The 24,134-nt window shown below is 47.9% G+C and overlaps 1 protein-coding gene and 1 pseudogene across 3 annotated transcripts; one reads left to right on the top strand and one right to left on the bottom strand.

Moving 5' to 3' along the window:
- Nucleotides 1-1,573: 1,573 nt before the first annotated feature.
- LOC136626092 (anaphase-promoting complex subunit 16-like) lies at nucleotides 1,574-19,585 on the bottom strand. 3 transcript variants are annotated; one of them, XM_066600827.1, is made up of 4 exons: nucleotides 19,209-19,585; nucleotides 17,466-17,575; nucleotides 4,989-5,063; nucleotides 1,574-2,012 (listed from the first exon to the last, which is right to left on the bottom strand). In XM_066600827.1, coding segments are annotated over exons 1-4 (270 nt in total). In that variant the 5' UTR covers nucleotides 19,211-19,585; the 3' UTR covers nucleotides 1,574-1,929. The 3 variants fall into 3 exon arrangements, with proteins under 3 accessions (XP_066456924.1, XP_066456925.1, XP_066456926.1); XM_066600828.1 differs by having other exon boundaries at nucleotides 1,574-1,997; XM_066600829.1 differs by lacking the exon at nucleotides 17,466-17,575 and having other exon boundaries at nucleotides 19,228-19,585.
- Nucleotides 19,586-19,611: 26 nt separating this feature from the next.
- LOC136626632 (nuclear pore complex protein Nup155 pseudogene) lies at nucleotides 19,612-23,877 on the top strand (annotated as a pseudogene).
- The last annotated feature ends 257 nt before the right edge of the window (nucleotides 23,878-24,134 follow it).

The following is a 24,134-nucleotide window of genomic DNA, read 5'->3' as shown; positions in this document are numbered from 1 at the left end:
CTCACCCGCTGCTGGCTCCGGTCTGCGCATGCGCCAGCTGCCGGTACATGAAAGATCCGGAGCTGCGGGGCATGGGTGAGTATGCGCTGCTCTCTGCAGGCGCTCGGGTCGGGTCCCGCGGCGAGAATTCTCGCTGCCGGATCTGATCCGGCCGTCTGCAGGCGACCAAAATAAATAAAATAAGCATTTTGCCTCCATTGTTTTTACCATTTTTTGCTGTGCAGGATAATTAGTGTGCTCAAATTGGTGCTCAAACAAGAAATAGGGGAAAATGAGCAAGAAAGGGTTTTCTTTCTTTCTCTCTTTCTGTATTTTTTTACACCATGTCTTTTGTTTTTTACACTGTTTATGTCCCTGAAGGGGACCTCATTCATAACAGCTATGATAGGGCATTGCAGGACTGCTATGGCTTTTCGCTGCTTTTAGCGAACAAAGGCAATGGCAAAGCAGGATGCCTGTATCTGGCGTCCTGTTGCCACGACAACCCGACGGTCCTCGCAATTACATTGCGTGGGTCCAGTAATGTCCAGAGGCAGCGCACTCCCTCTGTGAACCCTTTAAACGCAGCGATCTACATAGATTGCAGCATGTAAAGGGTTAACAGCGGGGATCACTGTCCCAATGCACCCCCGCTGTTGCAGGCTATCGGTATAAGCCAGCTCCTGCTGCCAGAGGGCGCAGGATTGTTTTAGATCCCGCGAGATCCACATGACGTAAGGTTATGTAATGTTGCCTTAAGTACCACCCTGCCATGACATAACCCTATGTCCTATGGCGGGAAGGGGTTAAAGGTGTTGTACCAGGATATAAAGTTATTCCCCTATCCACAATATATGATTGATTAGGGTCCTAGTGGTTGGACCCTGACCAATCGCAAAAATGGGGGTCCCAATGGTCTCCACGTGAATGGAGCAAAGGACACACGAGCATGCCACAGCTACGTTTATTTCAATGACAGTGCCTGAAATTGTCGAGTATGAGCGCCAGAGATTGCTGAGCGCTGTCACTGAAGTTAATGGAGCTGCAGCACGCATCACACTCATCCTCACATCCAGTCATGAGGGGTTCATCGGAACACCCATTATTGTAATCGGTGGTCGGATCATAATGTTATCCCCTATCCTGTAGGCAGGGGAATAACTTTATATCTTGGTACAACCCTTTAAGCATCAAGTGAAGAGTCAGCTCTTGATGTGTTGGAAGCAGGTAAAATGGGCAAGTGTAGGAAACTGAGTAACTTTGGCGAAATAGTAATGACTAGACGACTGGAACAGAGCCCTCCAGAATACCAGAGAGGGCGGTTCCCAAGATGCAATGGTTAGTACCTACCAAAAGCGGTTCGAAGAAGGACAACTGGTGACAGGGTCATGGGCACCATAGGCTCATGTATGCATGTTGAGAGAGACTTTTGTTAAATGTAAACGAGCAAATTAAAGAAGTATAGGGATCATCGCACTGTAAGAGGTCATTAGATACCTCTACACCCTGGACAGTGGATTTCTAAATTACACTTTAGTTTTTTCTTGCTGGCACAACATTACATCTTTCCTCACAATTAAAACACTAATAAAAATGTAACTACAATACTCATCTTTATTTTAGAAAATAAAAACATTTAGCAAAAATGTAACATTATACACAAGTTTTCACTGTATACAAATCTGAAAACAATCGTCCCTGTTCATTCCCAGTGAAGGTACAATGGTAAACGGCTTTATGGGTCGGGATAGTCACAAATGGTAGAAGACTTCAACGTGTAGCGATTTGTAGACTCATTCTATGGAGCGGCAACGACTGCAGTATAAGATGCTGGTTTTAGAAGAACAACTGAAGACATGGTAGAGGATGTTGAGCCCTGGTAGTACCTTCTCATGCTTGCACACAACAGTTTAATCGTTTAGTATGGTCCGGCTCAGGGGTGGAAGTGGGCTAGGGGTCATCTGCTTCCAACTCTTCCACTAATCCGGCCAACTTCTCCATCCGGGATACTTGTTGATCTGAAAAGATTAGACCTAAACAAATGTTACTGCAATTAGAACAGGATTCTCTCCAGTCTCTCCAGGTTGCTCCATGATGTCGGGTAATCACTGAGAAGGATCATAAGAAATCACTGCTTTTGACAGGAACATAGTCTTATAACAGTGTACATTGACACTTACAAGGTGCTCTCAAGCTGGTGACAGACTGTCTGAGCAGTTAGAAGACTTAGAAGGTTCTTTAGGGATGCTTCTTTACCCAATTAGTGTAGGCACAGGTTAGACTGTTCATATCTGTGCAAGCGTCTTCGGCACACAGCTGACATAGATTCCCGAGCAGCCTGGCGGAAGCCCGGAGGACACCATGCTAGTCAACTGGGTCCTATGGACATCATTCATGTCAGTTAAGCATGGGGTCCAGCACTTCCAATGTTTAGCTCCTATGATGGAGCCAAACAATGGAAATAATAGTGCAAATGTGAATCCAGCCTAGTTTTTGGCTGTGGATGGAGGGTTTATTATACTATCAGGATCAAATATGGCTGGATATTCAGAGGAAGTGGATAGTTTGATTGAGAAAAGAGGTCCATCCAAGTGTAAAATACCCCATTTTTAATTTTGCATAAAATGCCTTTATCAAAAATACAAATAGTGGGTGCCTTACTTGACTTATGGTCAGTAAATTACGGTGTAGCATAAGCAGAGGCAGTCAACGATAGCAAAGTACAACTCAAATGGTGCATTTCCTTGAAAGCCAACAAAATCTTGGAGATTTTCTACAGTGTAATTGGCTGTGAAAATCAAGACTTCTAGACCAGCTTTTCTCAACTCCAGTCCTCAGAGACCCCTGACAGGTCATATAGGGGGGTCCCTAAGGACTACAGTTGAGAAACACTGTTCTAGACCAGTCAACGCCTTGATGGGCTGCGCCAGCTGTCTTGGCAATGCTGATTGGAGGACTGTCTCTGACTGATGCATATCCCAAGATATGGTGCATATTTCAAAATGTTGGTGCAGAAAATGAACATGGCATGGGGTGGAGGGGGAAGGGGAAGGAAATATACTGCAAATGTTCTGCTAATGTAAGCCTTTAAAAAGCTAAGTTGATATTTCTGTTGCCAAATTTTGTGCCTTCTGAAGTGTCTCTCGTTTTGATTGGAAAAATAGCTCTGCATACAACGCTGTTTTTCCAGTCAGAATTAGTGATGAAGGCTCCAAATGTAGCCCAACCTTTGCAGAAGTCCTTACCACCTCATGACATTAGCACAGTCTAGTCTTATAGTTTTCTTAAATCATAAGTCATAGGAGTACAAAAGTAACCAGTCATTTGTAGTAACTCATACCTCTTGTTATAGTTGTATATCTCAAGATCTGTAAGTTATAGCATTAACCTCTTCAGTGGCACGCCCGGAAATTTTCCAGGACTAGCTGCGCTGCCCATAGTGACATAGCCCAGAAGATTTCCTGGCTATGTTTCACTATAGGACCATGCAGAACACAATGCCATAAGCTGTGGCATTGTGCTCTGCCTGCACAGTCCCACAAAGAACCAGTGCAGGACTTTAAAAAAAGAAGCGGGAAGATATAACCGATCTACCGGCAACTTCCCGATTCTTCCCTGCACTGTTTACATCTGGCCACGGAAACCATCGGCTTTTCAGACGCCGGCTGATGGTCCGCGTGCAGGGAGAGCTGGTGACCAACTGTCAGATGATAGCCGGGCACCAGCTCTTACAGCAGAGAACAAAGAAAACCTCCAATCTCCGCTGTTTAACCCTTTACATACCGCAATCACTGTGACCGCAGCATGTAAAGTGCTGACAGCTGAGAACGGAGAAAACCTCTGATCTCCGCTGTTTAACCCTTTAACATGTTGTGGTCTGTGCGACTGCAGCATGTAAAGGGCTGACAGAAGCAGAGGGCTCCCTCTGTCACCATTGGACAGCTCTCCCTGCCACGTGGACCATCGGCTCGTCAGAAGCCGGCCGATGGTCTCCATGGCAGGGAGAGCTGGTGATCGGCTGTCAAATGAAAGCCGTGTCACCATCAGAACCCTCGCAATGTGATCAGGCGGTTCTGAAGGGTCTCAGTTGCATCCGGAGGCTTGAATATAGCCTCCGGGTCTGCCAGCTAAATTAGGCTATGGCGCTAAGACTCTTTCTGAGCTTCATAGCCTGTCTAATACCCTACTATGCCTCAGCATTCCAGAGTATTAGAAGAATAAAAAAAAGGATTATGCAAGTTCCTTAAAAAAGACAAAAATGGAAAAAAAATGGAAAAGTTAAAAAAATTATAAAAAAAACAACAATAAAAATGCCAAAACCCCACCATTCTCCCTTTAGGGCTTATTTAGACGGGCATATATCGGTCAGGTTTTCACGCCCGGCTGATATACGCTGCCCCTTTCTGCAAGGGGAGGAGCTAGTGCATTGAACTCCCGCCCCCTCTCTGCCTCTTGCTACTGTTTGCAATGGAGGGTTGGGTCAGGGGCGGAGCTATGTTCCATCCTGTTCTGCCCCCTCCATTGCAAGCAATGGCGAGGGTCAGAGAGGGGACGGGATCTCAGTTCACCAGCTCCCCGTCCCATCTCACCTGTTTCTGGGCTGGTGCACTGAGCTGATTTCTGCAGGAAGCAGACAGCTCCATAATCACTGCAGTGGCAGGGCTCGGTATTGCATCAAATTTTCCATTCATTTCAATGACTGCAATGCCAGGGCTGGCCACCGCACTGAGAAGGAAGCTGTCTGCTTCCTGCAGATTTAAACTTAGTGCATTGGCCCTACAAACAACTGATCGGTGGGGTTCCTGGTAACGGACTTCCACCAAGCTACTATTGATGATCTATCTTCAGGATAGGTCACCAATAGTTTACAAACTCTTTAATTCACTTCCCTCAGCCATAAAACAGGCATGCATTACTTAATACAGTTTGATAGAAGAGAAATCTGTAGCATGAGTTTCTGTTTGCTGGTGTAGACTGGATTATGGTCATGATTTGCACTCGTTACTTACCATGTTTCACCTGCTTCAGCGCTGATGCGACTTGATAACTGAACACGGATTCACAAAGGAATCCCTCTGAGCCATCTGCAAACAGAAGGATAGAAAAACGCATAAGCAACGTTCTTGACCAGACTGCACTATTGTATGTCCTGCCTACAAGTTGTAGAACATCTACTGACACTGGCCAGGATTCCAATCATTTCCACCTACTTTTACTGACATGTGCATATTATGGCCCCCCGTGCACGCTTATGGACTACTAGCGCCAAACACATGTCTAGGTTAAATGGCCGTTGATGAAACTGTCCCGCATCTGCAGGCGCGTGTAGTGTGTGTTTGCGATAGAAACATTACATTGTGAGCGTTACCGGCGACCATGACAGATATTAGGGACGACAATCTCTGTACATTGCTGCAGAAATGTTGGAGCTATAGAGGTAACAAGAAAATGAAGACCAGCACAAGTAACCATTTCTCCGCATTCACATGGGCGCTTGCGTATTTCGGTCTGTAAATACGCTGTTGCCTTGTGCTTTGCGGCGTATTGGTATTCTTTTACTTCACATAAATATGCAGCGTATTTCCGCATGTAATAGAAACGTGCGAAATCTTCTTGATTTTGTGGGTAAATACGTAGCGATTACGCAGGTTTCCTGTGTATTTTGTGTGCATTTGCGCATGCACATTGATTTCAATAGGCTTCTACAGTGCGTAATAGACACTAAGATACCGTGCTTCCTTAAAAAGAAGACCCTGTCTTATATTAACCCCTTAAGGACACGGCCTATTTTGGGCTTAAGGATGCAGCTATTTTTGGCAGATTTTTATATCCATTTTTCAAAAGCCACTTTTTGTCGCCGCGGCCATATAAGGGCTTGTTTTTTGCATGGCGAACTATAGTTTTTATCGGTGCCATTTTTTTTTTACTCTAAATCATCACTGTTATCTATTGGATAACAGTGATCACATCCCCGGTGACATCTCTCTGCACATGGTACCCAGGAGCAGAGGGATTTAAAATTTCCCGGGGCACGAGCCCCTCTGCGCAGAAGGATACTTCAGGTCCCAGAAGATTGGGACATCGCGGAGGACCCGGAGTGAGTATTTTCACCTCTCCTTATGGATCCGATCCATGAGAGGAGATGGAACAAACTTCTTTCCAACCTTTTAAAACTTTTTCGTAATCGCCGCTTTCCATTGGATAGTGGCAATCACGTGCACAGGGGACCGGTCACCTCGGTCTCCAGTGACATCTCCTGGTTCCCGGCTACCTTCAGGAGTCGGCATCCAGGAGACTTTAAATTTGCCGGGGCTCCTGGCCTTCTGCGCATGCGCGTGACGTCATACATCTGGCACACATATGCAGAAGAGCAGTGACGGGTCCCAGAGAACCAATTCCCCGTGGGACACCACGGACAAGGCGGGTGAGTAATCTCAGCTGCCCTGATGGATCGGATCCATCAGGGCAGCTGATTCCTAATCTTTTTTTAACTATTTATTCATTTAATTGCTATCGGCGCTATACACCGGATCACATTGCCAGGGAGGGGGGGGAGGGCAATAGGGCTTTAATTCTAAGAGGATGCATGTTTTTATGTCCTCCAGGATTAAAGCCCACTTAGCTAGGACGTAAAAAGGCAATGGGGCCGTCACTAAGAGGTTAAAGTTGAAAGTGTAAATTGTTACAGATGCCCATAATCCCACTGACAGATGATGTCACAGGAAATCAGGTGACCGCTGCAGCCAATGAGAAGCTGCAGTGTCACCATCCATTCTCCTGGCATCGGCGCTCAGACCCTGATAGCCGCGATGCCAGGAGTTCAAGAACATGATGCTGCATTTATCATTGGCTACAGAGGTCACGTGACTTCCTATGCCCCTCCCCTTGAGTCTGCAGCAGACTGCAGTGCTGAGTCCTGGCGCACGCGTGTATCTCTGTATATTATTTTCACACAGGGCGTCCTACTGAAAAGGGGTTGTCCGGTAACCGGAGAGTCCTTAAACATAGACATATACCTTATATTTACTATCTACAATGCAGTAACAATAAAGCAATATGACCGTTGTTCTCAAACAGCTGAGCGATCTCTCCGAATATAAGTGCGAGATTTACTAAACTGAATAAGGCAAAATTCTGGCTCAATCTTAGGCTGAAGCGGTGCGCCCCCTGTGTACGTATGATGTAACTACACGCTATGCCTCACACTCACTCATCATCACCATAGCATCTACAGGGTGGTCCACGGAAAAGGACGGCAGCCCACACTGTCTATAAGAAAGTCTATCAATGTTGTCCATAGCAACCAATCACAGTGCAGCTTTCATTTTTTATACTGCTGAGGTAAGATGAAAGCTGCGCTGTGATTGGTTGCTATGGCAACAAAGATTTGCTTTTAGACAGCTTTGATGAGAGTGTGGTGCCGGGCTAATATTCCGTGGCCCATCCTGTACAAGAAGCTTCATTAGAATATTGCTTACTGGGAAATATTGTAATTAGATGCGCCAAGAATATAACAAAAGTCTGGAAGCTGCTGAACAGTCCCCCCGTGGCTACAGAAATATGGCGGAGGGGGCATGCAGAGGGACCTCCATGTTGGTTCACCCCGAGTACTTTGTGGATTAGGAACAAAGGACGCCTTTACATTATAACTATTATTCCTAAGGGCTCGTGTCCTCGGGTGGTCTTTCACCGCCTATTACACATGCGTTGCACGGCCACGTAATGTGTGCTGAATGGAGCTAATGAGAGTAAATGGACCTTCATTAGTCCTTGCACATGAGCGTATAGACACTGCATGTAGATACCAGCGAGAACTAGATCGCAGCATGCTCTATTCTCCGGCGTACCACGCAGAGTGAGCCGTATACGTTTGTATAAGCAGCGTATGCAAACCTGTCCATACACAATACATTATGTACGGGCGGCGATTCATACGCAACGCAGATATGACACAGCGGGGGATTAAAAAAAAGACAGCCACACTGCGCATGACCGCGGCCGTGAGATACGCAGATATGCGCAGTACACTAGCTGCCCGTACGCGGTATCACAAACACTGGTAAAACGCTGCGAGGGCACCTGTGGACATGAGCCCTAAGGCCGCTGAGGAATTCTCCTGAGCATGGAGATATGTATATAGATTGCAGTCGCCGTCGGGACGGGCTTCCCAATAATACACCATATCCCTGCAGCACATCATATATTCTGTCACACAAGTACCACGTCCGCTGCCGGATATCCATACTAATAGTATACATGCTAAAGTAAGGCCCAATGTCCACAGGCGGATTCGATTTGTGGAACCAGCGCTGGAGAACCGCAAATCAAGCCGTCCATAGGGATGCATGGATGTCCGCAAAGCAATGACAAGCATGCAGATGTGATTTTTCCCACACACCGCATACAGGGCTCAGGCAGGCAGATCAGCTGGAAGGTCAGTTTCTTACTTTGATATCTGATGTTCAAAGCAGCTTTCAAAGATGGCGCCGTTGTGCTGACTTCCCACAATGCCCTGCGCTCTCCCCCCTCGGTGTGCGAGCTCCCAATGACTGGCCTCGCTCAGCTCCCGTCCTGGCCACGCCCACCTCTAGTGAACTAATCTAAGTCTCTTCCCGCCCACGCCAGCCCTCGAGGCAACTACTTGTCAGCACCCCAAGCCCCATGGCGATAAGTTGTCAGCACCCCAAACCTCACAGCGACTAGTTGTCAGCATCCCAACCCCCGCGGCAACTAGTTGTCAGCACCCCAACCCCCGCGTCGACAAGTTGTCAGCCCCCCAACTCCCGCGGCGACTAGTTGTCAGCACCCCAACCCCCGCGGCAACAAGATGTCAGCACCCAAACCCCCATGGCGATAAGTTGTCAGCACCCCAAACCCCACAGCAACTAGTTGTCAGCATCCCAACCCCCGTGGCAACTAGTTGTCAGCACCCCAACCCCCGCGTCGACAAGTTGTCAGCCCCCCAACTCCCGCGGCGACTAGTTGTCAGCACCCCAACCCCCGCGGCAATAAGATGTCAGCACCCAAACCCCCGCGGCGACTAGTTGTCAGCACCCCAACCCCCGAGGCGACTAGTTGTCAGCATCCCAACCCCCGCGGCAACTAGTTGTCAGCACCCCAACCCCCGCGGCAACTAGTTGTCAGCACCCCAACCCCCGCGTCGACAAGTTGTCAGCCCCTCAACTCCCGCGGCGCCTAGTTGTCAGCACCCCAACCCCCGCGGCAACAAGATGTCAGCACCCAAACCCCGTGGCGACTAGTTGTCAGCACCCCAAACCCCGAGGCAACTAGTTGTCAGCACCCCAACCCCCGCGGCGACTAGTTGTCAGCACCCTAACTCCCGCGGCGACTAGTTGTCAGCTTTTAACCCGCGCGGGGACTAGTTGTCACCCCCCAACTCCTGCGTCCACTATTTGTCACCACCCCAACTCCTGTGTCGAAAAGTTGTCAGCACCTGAACCCCCGCGGCGACAAGTTGTCAGCACCCCAACTCCTGCGGCAACTAGTTGTCAGCACCCCAACCCCCGCGTCGACAAGTTGTCAGCACCCTAACCCACACAGCAACTAGTTGTCCGCACCTCAACCATTCAAAATAGTCATGGCTCTCCTCCCTGCACAAACAGGATTGTGTCTGAGATGAGACACGTCTGTATAGATAACACAGGACCACTATTCACAATACTCACAGCTCACCTCCTCTCCTCCCTGCACATACAGGATTACAGTGAGAGGTGACACCTATTTGTAGAGAACACAGGACCCACCATTAACAATAGTCCCAGCTCACCTCCTCCCATCCCTGCACAGACAGGATTGCACTGAGAGGTGACACCTATATATAGATAACACAGCAGCCACCATTCACAATAGTCACAGCTCACCTCCTCCCCTCCCTGCACAGACAGGATTATACTGAGAGGTGCCACCTATATATAGATAACACAGGATCACCATTCACAATAGTCACAGCTCACCTCTCCTCTCCCTGCACAGACAGGATTACACTGAGAGGTGGCACCTATATATAGATAACACAGGACCACCATTCACAATAGTCACAGCTCACCTCCTCTCCTCCCTTCACAGGCAGGATTATAGTGGGTGGGTTGTTGGCTCACTGGGCAGGTCAGTGGCAGGGGCAGTTATACAACCCACTCCCCTCCCCCCCTGCAACAAGTTATGGCAGCCCCCTCCCCCACTCCCATGAGAGAAGTTATGACAGCCCCCGCTCCCAGTAGTAATACTTACCCTCCAGCTGATGACAGGTTGACACTCCGGTCCGGATCGTCTCTAGTACGGACTGTGCATGCGCAAATAATGTGACGCGTGTTCCTGAGCCGGCAGGCGCTGCTGCGCCTGCGCAAAAAAACAGGCGCGCACCCCTGGCCCGAGGAGTGCTACTACGTATGCCCGAAAAAAAGAGAAGTGCGTTTACGGCCCGACAAGAGGAGAAGACTGAAGATAGGGAGCACTCCTGTAGGTAAGTATATATCTTCTGTATGGCTGATTTACAAAGCACAAAGTATATTACAAAGTGCTTTGTAATGGCCATACAGAAGTGCATACATACATTTGTCAGGGCCAGACAACGCCATAAAGTGCGGTGGAGCGGAGTGCACATCATAAGCTAGGCCTCCACAAACGGGCAGACACCTGAGGGCAGACGTCGTTGCCGCACGTATGTGATTATTAGGCTAGCAGGGGTACCAGCGTTGCCCCGGATAAGGGTGGGTTCACACAGGGCGGATTCCCGTCGGAAATCTCGCGGTTTGGCCGCAGCAAAAACCGCGAGATTTCCGCCGGGAGAACCGCCGCGGTTTAAGCTGCGGAGGCTTTGAAGCAGCTCGGCCGCATGCTTTTCCGTTGCGGCCGGCGCTCCCATAGAGGAGAGCGCGGCCGCGGTTTCAACCGGATTTAATGCAGCGGATTAGCCGTCCCGTGTGGACGAGGTTTCTGAGAAATCTCATCCACATGGCTGGCTAATCCCGAGATTAGCGGCCGCGGGCGAGTCTGCTGCGGCAAATCCGCGGCAAATCCGCCCTGTGTGAACCCAGCCTAAAACTTGAATGAATGCCACATTAACATGGATTGAGATTTTAAAGAAAATCTGGGTTTCCCATAGCAACCAACCACAGCGCAGCTTTTATTTTACCTCAGTAGTATAAAAAATACCAACCAATCACAGAGCAGCTTTTATTTTACCTCAGTAGTATAATATATACCAACCAATCACAGCACAGCTTTTACTTTACGTCAGTAGTATAATACATACCAACCAATCACAGCACAGCTTTTACTTTACGTCAGTAGTATAATACATACCAACCAATCACAGCACAGCTTTTACTTTACGTCAGTAGTATAATACATACCAACCAATCACAGCACAGCTTTTACTTTACGTCAGTAGTATAATACATACCAACCAATCACAGCACAGCTTTTACTTTACGTCAGTAGTATAATACATACCAACCAATCACAGCACAGCTTTTATTTTACCATAGCTGTGTAAGAAATGATTTTGACAATTGTATTTCCCATCCATTTTTTGCTCTTCCTGTAATTCGCCTCACAAGGACAAGTCAATCACAGAACATGGCCGTTACTTACTGAGTGAGGAGTGCATATAGACAAGTCAGCTCTAGCGCATCTGATGACCAGAGCATTTGTAATGACCATCAATAAGGCTCAAGGGCAAACACTGAGGCCCAATGTCCCCAACCGAAAGATACACAAAGGGAAACATGGCCGTCCGCAATGAAATAAAGCATGTGGATTTGATTTGCGGACCTTTCGGTCCAGAAACAAGTTGCAGCATGCTCCATTTCAGTGCGGATCCCTCATGGACGACTTCCATTGCAGTCAATGGAAGCAGTCTGACCCGCGGCCCACGCGTATCTAACTGTGCCGCCGGGCAGCGGATCCCGCGGGAAAGCAGGAGACTTGAAAAAAATCCTCCACTGCGCATGTACGGCGGCACGCCAGCCGGCACTGCCGCACACATACGTAGTGAAGAAAATAGAAGACCCGGACGGGTAAGCAGTGTCCTCGTCCACGGACAGAGTGGGAATCCACTGCGGGCTACTGCCACGGAATCCGACCCGCCCGTGGACATGAGGCCTTATGGTAGGTGGTGTACATTTTCTCATGGGCACCTATGCGCCGCGCTCACATGTATACAGCCCACAAAACCTTTATATCCTAGCAAAAGATGACAAGACCAGAAACGTACAGAACTGCGCTGACAGCAGATCGCGGCTACATTCCTTTCACTATTTCATAAAAAACACAAATTCCACGCAGATGGAAATATGCTATAGCCCCCCCTTGGCTCATGTGCTGGGATAGCGCTGCCGCCGCACACGGCTGGGGTCAGGGGTTGGCCACGGCAGTCATGTGTGTATATGAACATGTCACCCCAGCAGCATGTCAAGAAAAGCCAGCGAAGAAGCCTGGAGCAGTGGAGAAGACTAACCACTTTACCCCTCATCCACTCCATCCATGGCAGGGCGGCTGTCTCTGACAGCTGACACCCGCCTGTAACAGCCGCCATCAGCGTTCACATTGATCGCAGCTGTTAATCCTTTAAATCGATCTGACAGCGGCATTTAAATGCCCCAATCGGCATTTAGTGGTCCAAAACAGCCCCCTCGCGATGAGATTGCAAGGTGCGGTTTGGTTGTCATGACACCCTGGGCCTCCTGAAGATTCCCAAGGCTACCATGAAGAGACTGACTGTCAGCATACAGCATAATGCAATACTATGGTACTGCATTACACAGTATGGCCTCATGCCCATGGCCAGGTCTATTTCCACCTGTGAAATATCGCAGCAGAATCAGACCTGGCGTCCCCCAGACACCCTATAGCAGTGATGACGAACCTTTTAGAGACCGAGTGCCCAAACTGAAACCCAAAACCCACTTATTTATCGCCCCAGCGGTAATAGTGACTGCGCACAGCGACCTCAGTGTTCATAGTGACATCCCACAGCGGATTTATTTAGCTTCACAATACATTATATGGTGCATTAAAGAGAACCATAAAAAACTACAATTCGCCCCACAAGAAGCAACAAGCCCTCAGACAGCTGCGTTATCGGAAAAATAAAACGGTTAGGATTTTCTGAATGTGGGGAAGAGAAACGAATCTTATATAAAACCGCCTGCAGGCTTTTCTTGCACCGCACTTTGACCCCTTTGTGTGACCTTTGGTGGATGATTTTGGTGTCATTAGATTTGTGACATCCTCACCACCGCCGTAAAATCATGAAATTAGAGTTTGATGCATTGAGTGACTCTCAGGCCGGGTCAAAGCTCCTATGTTAAGTCTAGCGGCGCTGTTGTGCTTCACGCATTGATTATGAGCGCTATAACCAGCGATAAGGTATTGCTGTACAGAAGTCATGGAATGCCTTACCATAGCAATCACTGCTGCTATGGAGCAGGTCCGCTTCAGGGCTTATTCACGCCTGTCCGATATACGGTGTCCCTTTCTGCAGGTGGAGGAGGTGGGCTGGTCCAGGAGCAGTGCACTGAGGTCCCGCCCCATCTCTGCCCCTCGCCACTATATGCAATCGGAGGGGGCAGGATGAGGTGGAACTTATCTCTGCCATCCCCACCCTCCTGCCCCTCCCATTGTAAACAGTGGCGAGGGGCGTAGAGGGGGCAGGAGCTCAGTGCACTGCTCCCGGCCCGCCTCCTCCCCCTGCAGAAAGGGACACCGTATATTGGGCGGGTGTAAAAACCAGGACAATATACGGACGTCTGAATAAGCCCTCAGGGAAATAAACAGTGTAAATAAACTAAAGAAATAATGTAAAGAAATAAAATAAAATACCTTGGTTTTTTACTTGTTTACCGCTATTTGCAAGAAAAAAAATTACTAATTTCAGAAAAACCTCACATATGTGGTATCATTGTGTCCGTAATGAGCACACGAATTATCCTGCGCAGCAAATACCTCCAAAAAAGAGCAATAAAGGCAATCCAAAGAGCCATATGTACCCCGAAATGGAACAAATAAAAACTACAGTTCGTGACGCAAAAAACAAGCCCTGACAAAGCTCTGTCCATGAAAAAATCAAAAACGTTATGTGACTTTGAATGTGATGAAGTGGAAAAACCTAAAAAAAATTATGTTTTTGGCATCGTTGTAAACGTATCGAACTGCAGAAAAAATGTATTGCGTCATTTATACTGTTAGACCTCATGTCCACGCGCTTAGAATCCGCAGCGTTTCTCCTGCACGCGGATCCGCGCCTCATAGGGATGCATTGCACACCCGCAGGTAGTTAAATACCTTTCGATGTCATTTCCCGCGTCAGGCGCGGATCCGTGTGCGGGAGAAAAAATGGACATGCTCCATTTTCGTGCGGCTCTCCCGCGGGGACGGCTCCCGCAGGCTTCTATTGAGGCCTATCGAAGCCGTCCGGATCCGCGGGAGACCCGTACCAGAATTAAACTCACCTGCTCCGGACGATGCGGTTCTTCCCTTCTTCGCGACCGGATCTTCTTTCTTTGGCCCGGCAGATGTGCCCGGCGCATATGCGCGGCACGCCGCCGGCGTGTCGAGCACATCCGCCGGGTCGGAGAATGAAGATCCGGCCGCGAAGGAAGGAAGATCCGCATCCTCCGGAGCAGGTGAGTTTATTCTGATTTTTAGGCATCATGTCCGCGGGGCAGGAGGGACCCGCTGCAAGATTCTACATGAAGAATCCGCGGCGGGCCTGATTTTCCCCGTGGACATGAGGCCTTAGATTGTCGCTGTAAAAAAAAAAAAATTAAAAACAATGGCAGAATTAATTAATAAAAACTATAGTTGACCACGCAAAACATAAGACCTTATACGACTGTGTCGACTGGAAAATTAAAAGTTGTGGCTCTTGAAAACTAAATGAAAATCCCTCAGAAATCGTTGCGTTCTTAAGCCCAAAATAGGCCATGTCCATAAGGGGTTAACCGCTTAACATCACAGGACCACAGTTCGCGGTATGATGTAATGCTATACATTAGATCATACTGTAGGAGCGATCAACGCATCACAAGTTGTTGTCCCCTCTGGGGACTAACAAAAAAGGTAAAATTACATTTTTACTGATTATTAAATTAAAAAAGCTAATAAAAGTAAAAAAAAACCCTTTTGCCATATTTATAATAAAGGGATCTAAATAGTAATACAAAAATACATATTTAGTATCGCAGTGTCCGTAAAAGTCTGATCTATCAAAGTAATGCATTATTTACCCTGCATGGTGAACATCATCAGAACTAGAGATGAGCGAGCCTACTCGGCCAAGCCCCTTTTTTGCCTGAGTACCGCGATTTTCGAGTACTTCCGTACTCGGGCGAAAAGATTCGGGGGGCGCCGTGGGTGAGTGGGGGGTTGCAGCGGGGAGTGGGGGGGAGAGGGAGAGAGGGATCCCCCCTGTTCCCCGCTGCTACCCCCCGCTCCGCCACGCCGCCCCCCGAATCTTTTCACCCGAGTACAGAAGTACTCGAAAATCGCGGTGCTCGATTGAGTAATTACTCGAAACGAGTAGGTTCGCTCACCTCAGAACATAAAAATAAAGAACACCAGAATTGTGCTTTTTTGGTCACCCCTATATCCAAGAAAAAATTTAATAAAAAATGATCAAAAAGCCGTACGTACGCCAGAATGGTAGCAATGGAAACAACGGGGCGTCCCGCACAAAATGAGATGTCACACAACTATGTCGAAAAAATGAAAAAGTTATAGTTGTCAGACGATGGCAGCAGGAAATAATTTTTAAAAATTACATATCTTCGAAAAACAAAAAAAAGGAGTACAGCCCAAAAAAAACCTATATAACTTTGGTATTATAAGTATTCGTACTGACCCATAGAATAAAGTTATCAGGTCATTCTTGTTGCAGTCTGTACGCCGTAAAAACAAGACACACCCAAGATGGCGGAATTTAGTTTTTTTTCCATTTCACTCCACTGAGAAGTTTTTCTGTACATTATATAGTACATTATATAGTACCACTGAAAAACACAACTCGGCCCGCAAAATACAAGCCCTCATAGAGCGACGTCGATGAATAAATGAAGGAGTTATGATTTTTTAAAAGGGGAGAGGAAAAAGCGAAAATGGAAAAACAAGGGCCGTGTCATTAAGGGGTTAAAACACATATATACAGAGCAAAAAATATATAACCATCACTTGCATCATATATACACTTCTGTACATCCCATATGCCCCTGTATATACAGATAACGACAGTTATCACACATTTTATATATAATGTGAGCCCTCACTGACCGACTCTGAGGCTGACTTCACACTGCGCTCGTCAACGTGCGATTTCACCGCGGATGCGAGGCGTCTTTTGTATTAAAAACATCTGGCATCACTTCGGAGAAGTAGCGATCCTCCGCCGCGGCTGATCATGGAGTTTCTCCCATCGTTCTCATTGGTGAGACGCCTCATTGCATCGCGTGCATCTAGCACATGGAGCGATGCTGCCGCCGGCCCCACTGACAACAATGGCCGCTGCGATGTGAAGGCGCGCCCAAAGACGGTACGTGTCGCGATTCTTTTCCTGTATCGCTTTGTGGTGCAATGTGGGTAAACAATCGCTCATGCGTATGACCCCGTTCAAAAGAATGGGGATCATATTCACATCCCGCAAGGCACAAGACTCGTGGGAGAATCTTGCCCGTGTGAAGCCGGCCTGACTCATCACTAATTCCCTAAGGCCGCTCTCACGCATGCATTAGCACATCATGGCGTTTTACTGCGATTTCGCGCGGCCTTTTCTAAGGCATTCCACTATTTGTCAGCGTTTTTTGAAGCGCCCCACTATGGGTGATGAGGTGCGTTAAAAAGTGCTAAAATGCACGAAAATAGAGCAGACAGCGCTTGAAAATCACAGCGTTAGACATGCTGCGTCCGAGCGCTAGTCGGCAGAACATCACTGAAATCAATGGAGGCGTTGTGCCGCGATTAAGCATCGCAGTAAAAAGCGGGCTGTGTGAGAGCGGCCTTACTCCCCATGGCGGACAAACATGACATTTGGCGCAACTGTTCCTTAGATCCTAAGTAGGAAAAGTAACGGGGTCACAACTGGATTATACAATTCTAGCCAAGGAAGCACGCGGTCACCTCCACGCGGTGTTTCCTGGGTAACGTGAAGAACCAGGCAAAATGGGGAACATACTATAATCCTCGGTTCCTGTTCTCTGTACCAAACTAACTGGGGCGAAGCCGAGTATATCAGCCAGTATATATATATATATATACACACACACACAACACCCGTATGCGCATAGCGCTCACACCATACATACAGCACCATCATCCACCGGCCATACACGCCTTCTACACAGGAATATGGGGTCGGACACATATACTCTATCATATATATATATACAGAACAGAGATCAGAAGGCAGCGCCCCAGAGTGGGGGGGGGGGGGATTTATATTTACCAATTTAATAAATATAATATTTTTATCTCACCCTGCGGTAACCGGGTTTCCCTGGGGAGCGCCGCTGGGTCAAAGATCCAGGCCGGCAGGAAGAACCAGATAATCGGGTGGTTGAGGTGATAGATATGCTGGTCGCCAGTCCTTACGACATCACATCATGGAGAGCATCGGAGGGAAATACGAATATATAAGTATAAACCGGAGAGAGATAGACAATAGCAGAAACTAAATAAAAATCCCCAGCGAGCGGTCCGGACCATGCGGAAGGGGCGGGCCCAGGGGATTATACAACTCTTCTTTAGATGAGGGGTGCACTCGGTGTGAGGCACCCTGTGAAGTAGGTCCGGCACATTTATATGTCTGTTGGAGTCCGTTCACTGCAGCGCTGGGAATATTTATATAGAACACACATATACAAACGTTATACAACATCCAGAGCATCATATACAGACAGTATGCACACAAGGTATAATGTGCATTCACAGCATGCACACGGTGTATTATTTAGGCCGCCTGCAGACGGCTGGGTCGGAGAATTCTCGCAGCAGGATCCGATCCGCGCCCCGGCAGTGAGCAGTGCGGCTCACCTTCTTCCGCGTCTTCTCCACTCTGTGATGTGCAGGCTGCCACCCAGCGGGCACATGCGCAGAGCGGAGGCGGCGTGCCAGGGGTGACATCTCTGTGTGGGCCTCTGTGAGACCCGCACAGAAATAGAACATGTCATGATTTGTTTACCGCGTGTGATTTCACACGGACAAATCACGGCCGTCTGCATAGGATTGCGTTTTGCAATGCAATCCTATGCAGGCGGGCACGGGCGGAAATTCTGCGAGAAATCCCGCCGTGGAATTTCCGCCCGTGTGCAGGGGACCATAGTCATATACAATGTATACCAACTATACAGTGTAGTATACAGGCATATCTATATACAGTGTACTACATATAGAATATACACACTATGCCCACAGTGTATTATACTACCATATACACACACTGCACACTGTAGTATACAGCCATATATACACACTATACATACCGGTAGTATACAGCCATATAGACACACTATACATAGCATACAGCCATATACACACACATACATAGTATACAGCATATATACACACACTATACATAGTATACAGCCATATATACATACATACATAGTATACAGCCATATATACACACATACATAGTATACAGCCATATATACACACTATACATAGTATACAGGCATATCTATATACAGTGTACTACATATAGAATATACACACTATGCCCACAGTGTATTATACTACCATATATACACACACTGCACACTGTAGTATACAGCCATATATACACACTATACATACCGGTAGTATATAGCCATATACACACACATACATAGTATACAGCCATATACACACACACACACTGTAGTATACAGCCAAATATACACACATACATAGTATACAGCCATATATACACACTATACATACCAGTAGTATACAGCCATATATACACACTATACATAGTATACAGCATATATACACACTACACATACTATACAGCATATATACACACTATACATACCAGTAGTATACAGCCATATACACACACATACATAGTATACAGCCATATACACACACAAACATAGTATACAGCATATATACACACTATACATACCAGTAGTATACAGCCATATACACACACAAACATAGTATAGAGCATATATACACACACTATACATAGTATACAGCATATTAACACATACATAGTATACAGCAAATATACACACATATGAGCAGACTACATACACCAGACGTGCAGCAGAGTGAAGCTTCTCTCCTTCGGCAGTAGGAGCTCCGAGGCTCCGCAGAGCCGCTCACCATGATGTAATCCTGCGGAGGGCATATTAACTTTTTCTTCCCCAGTTCTGCCTAAACTCAGCAATTCAAGCAACCTTAGGGTTAGGGTTTAGGCTTGGGCTTAGTTGCCGACCCTCCTACGGCCGTGCTGCTGCTTGTTTAACTACCCGGCCACACGTGCACATCTCCAAAGGGGGTGTGTCCCCAACAACCAATCAGGTCGCTGGAATCGCTCACTGCTACTGAACTGCGGCTGAAATCCCAAATATGCCTCCCGGCTACTCTGTGTTGCAGTTCTGCAGGAAGAAGAGACAGTAGTCACGTGAGCTGTCAAACCCCGCTCGAGCTCCGCGGGTCACGTGTCCTCCCGCGCGCACCTGATGTCACAACAGACTGCACACGGCTCAACTGACAGTTGAGAGTCGCGCTCAACCCGTATGGACGACGCGATGGACGCAGCCAAGAAGAGGATCCAGCGCCTGCTGCACGAGGCCTCAGCCTACAGGGACTTGTCATCCGCCCTGGACCTTCGGGACAGCCCTGCTCTGTCAGGTAACTCCCCTGCTGATTACCCTCTGCAGGCCCCTCATCTGCTCGGTGTCGCCCCCACACTCCCGGTGGTCAGCGCTGTGCACACAGTGCCGCTTCCCCCGGAGATGTTAGATTATTTTAACCCCATGAAGAACACTCATTGCATGATGGGAGTGTTCCCTGAGATCAGCCAGGCTTGGCTGGCCATTAGCAGTGACCTCTTCCTGTGGGACTTCCGCACCGGCCGGAATGTCACTCGCTTTGGTGGCCTCAGGGACACAATCGTGTGTGCTGGACTGGTCAGACCTCAAGAAGGTGTCGTCCAGCCACAGACATCCCATCTGCTAATCATTGCCACTCCGGTCACACTTGTTGTATTAGGAGTGAGCTGTCTGCAGCCTGAAGATCCCCATGACAACCCTTCTGGGCAGATCCAGCTGCTAGAAGAGCCCTTGTATTCTGCCGCTGCAGAAGATACCTACGTATCTGTCGCCGGCACACACAATGGGCGCATCTTTCTGTCTGGTACATCCGGCTGCTTGTATGAAGTGGTCTACCGGGCTGAAGCCGGCTGGCTTAGCCCCAAGTGGCAGATTATTAACTGTACGCGGAGCGCGGCCGGCGTGCTGCTCGCCTCCTGGCTTCTAAGCAGACATGACCCCGTCGTTCAGATCGCTGTGGATGACAGCCGGAACATCTTGTATACCCGCTCTGAGAGCGGCGTACTACAGGTCTATGACTTGGGTCCAGATGGCAGCGGAATAACCAAAAAGGCGTCAGTATTCCAGGACGCCATTGTATCCGCTGCTGTAGGGATCGCCAAGACAGCCGACCCGTCACTCTTCAGGCCCATCATTCAGATTGCTGTCATTGAAGATTCAGAATCTGTGAATTGTGACTTGGTGGCTATTACTGGCGCCGGCGTCCGCCTTTACTTTACATCCGCCCCGTCAAAGCGGCCCGCAGCTCAGCCCTGGCGATTGGATTTAGTCCATATTCGCCTACCGCCCGGATTTATAGACTCTGCCACCGTGGACAAGCCATCAAACGTCCATCAAGTGCTTTATAGCGATGGCGTTTTCCTTATGGCAGCTGCTGAAAATGCCGTCTATGACCAACTATGGTGCATCAACCATAACTGCGTCCCATTTCAGAACCAATTAATGGAAACACATGCCGTAAAACATCTGCGGGGTCATTCCTGTGTAATTGCGTCTGTCAAGGACTCTTCCGTCCAACAACATATGGTTCCAGCCAAGATGTTTGTTGTGCTCTCCGCACATGGAAGCCATATCTTCTCTCTGGTCAGACCGGTGGAGCAGCTTCAGGATCCTCTCATCGACGCTTATGAAGATGAAGATGAGCAGAAGACTGAACAACTTTTTAAGGTGTATCACCCGGACCAGGCCTGTGCAGCTAGTTTACACCTTGCGTGTTCTACTGCTGCCTCCGATCAGAAGCTGTCTACCTGGGCTACTGAGGTATTTTTCAGATATGGAGGAATAGCGCAGGTGAAGAATAACTCTTCACTTCCCGCACCCAATAACACCAGGGCAAATAACACCATATCTGTTGGGTCACCCTTACCCACACGTAGCCAGATACCAAATAAACGCTTCCAGGGTTCAACTCAACAACATTTTTCTGGAGGACACAATGGGATTTACATCTATTTTACCAGCATTATTCACCTCATCTGGGATAAAGACCTCATAGTCGAAAGAACATGCAAGAATGACAACGGTGACTTCATAAAAATGGATAGTGGCATCTCCGGAGAACTTCTGCAATCAGCTCTACGAGACCTCAGAGACTTACAAGAATTTCTGGAGAGAAATTTTAATTTTGGAACGGGCACCCTCAGAGATCTAAAGTCTAAATATGAGAGCACGATCCCTCGTGGCAACAGGGCGACCACCGACACAAGGCAGAAGCTGAAGAACAGTTCTGGAAAAGCCTTCAGTTTCCTAAAGCGTGATACCAACACCTGCCATCACCAAGAGGTACATGACGAGTGTCACACTGAGGCCCTGCTAACGGAGAAGATCTCCCTTCAAGGAATTCACCAGTTGGTGAAGAAGACCTGCCAAACCTTAGCGGTGTGGAACCAGTTCTGTGAGCCCCACTTTCACCAGGTAGTGTCTGGGCTTCGCAAGGAGTTGCAGAAGCAGCTGAAAAACATGACCTTTAAAGATCTAGTCATCCGGGGGAAGAAGCTGACCAAAACTCTCATCGCATCATTGATCGACTGCCATATCCGTCACAATGTAAATACGGATGAGGTGATCTCTTACCTGCAGCACATGTGCCCGATATTTTACAGCAGTGAAGATGCCATATTGTCCAAGGCTTATGTACTTATACAACGATCCCTTCAAGTCAACAACAAGTATGATAAAGAACAATTGCTGCGCGCGTCACTGCAGGAGTACCAGAAAGTATGTCACCTTCTTGACTTGGCTAGTGTTTGTGGCAAGTACAGACAGCAGTGTTTTTATGAGGGTGTAGTACAGCTGTGCCTTACATATGCTGGAAACAAGGATCCGCAAGGCCTTGGTTTGCGCTATCTGAAGAACGGTGAGCCCGAAGGCGATGAGTTGGGCTTACAAGCATTTGAAACCAAGATGCACAGCTACAAAATCATCATTGATTTACTGCAAGAGCTGGTCAACCAAAGGAAATCTGCTCCCCGAAGAGTAACCACAAAGCACGGCCCCTCTGGACTTCTTTTTCACCAGATACTGGAATTGCTTCCGCGCTCTGCAGATGAATTCTTCCATATTGTGTTATTCAACTGGCTCATCAAGGTTGATCTCACAGACGTCCTGCTGGAGCTGAAGTCACCTTTTCTGGAGTCTCATTTGGTGCGCATGTCCAACCATGAGGACAACGAAGTGCGCTACATGAATTTATTGTTCTGTTACTACCAGAAGAAGGGAAGTCCCATCAAAGCTGCCAGGGTGATGGCCAAACTAGCGGACTACGAGAGCCCCAACATCTCTCTGAAAGGAAGGATTGAATACTTATCTAGAGCCATCTTGTGTGCCAGAACCACCAATGGCCAGTATGGACGTGCTGAAGATTCAGAACTCATACATGAGCTGGAAGACTTAATGGATGTCGCTAAAGTACAGCTTGAAATCCAGAAAGTGCTACTCAGGAAATACTCCCAACATCCTCCAGCACAGACTGCTGCGGCGCAGCTTGATTCACAGGTAATGGACCTTACAGCTCTGTATGAGAAATTTGCAGACCCATTCCAGCTTTCAGAGTGCAAGCTTGCAATCCTTAGATGTGCTTCTTTTTCTAATGCTTTCTTGGTGCAGCAGATATGGAAGGAAATCATACAAACAGAGTTGAAGGACAGCGTAGAGATGGATGCTGCCGACAGGATGCAACTGCTGAACCTGAAGTTGGTCTCACTGGGCAAGAGCTATGCCAGCACTCCCATGTATCTTCCTCTTCAGTTTTTGGCTCAGTACCTGGAACAACAAGTCTGCTCCTTGGATTGGCCGGCAGACTTTGGGTTAAAGACAATATTGGAGATGAATGTGCCGTTTCCCACGTGATTTCAGAATTGGGAATCCCTTCTGGACGGAGGTGAAGAAGCCTTTCCTTCTGCCGCAATGTATTCATGGGCTGCTCCCCGCATATGGAAATGACCATAATATCGTCCAGAGCCTTGACAGACAGCAATTTAACACAACCTGTGTTCCAATGCATCAGATCACACGGGCGTATTTCCAAGCCAATATAGCTCCGGGCGTTTTTACATTGGGCCCAAAAGATAGTCCAGGAACATCGGCCGCTGCATGGGCTCCTATGCTTAGCTCCGCCCCTTCCATTGCACAGAACCAGCGGGGAGGAACAAGAGGTAAGCCTGCGATTGGAAGGGAGGGGAAATGGGCAATGATAAAACATCAATCTATTTTATGTTGATCCAGGGATTATTTTGGATCAGCCGCCATTCTCCATGCTCCACATCTTACTCTACTGCGAGAAATATTGGGCATCTTGTCCTGCTGCATAGACAACATCGATCTGCCGTACCAACTTTCAAAATGTTGATCCAGGGATTATTCTGACTGCCATTATGGAGTCAGGAAGGATTTTTTTCCCCCAATGGGCTAAATTGGCTTCTGCCTCATTGGGGGTTTTTTGCCTTCCTCTGGATCAACAAGATAAGGTGGTACAGCAGAATGATGGTATTCATGCATCAGGACAACATGTGCCACATTTAGAGCAGTAGGGAAAGATTTTGAGCATGGAGAACATGGACTTAAATGACAAGCCGAGGGAGAATGTGTAGAAGTTGGGAAAACATC

The sequence above is a fragment of the Eleutherodactylus coqui genome, chromosome 4 (genome assembly GCF_035609145.1).
Source record: "Eleutherodactylus coqui strain aEleCoq1 chromosome 4, aEleCoq1.hap1, whole genome shotgun sequence".
NCBI classification, from domain to species: Eukaryota; Metazoa; Chordata; class Amphibia; order Anura; family Eleutherodactylidae; genus Eleutherodactylus; species Eleutherodactylus coqui.
Note: the sequence above shows the minus strand (reverse complement) of the source record. Positions and strands in the feature narration are given on the sequence as shown.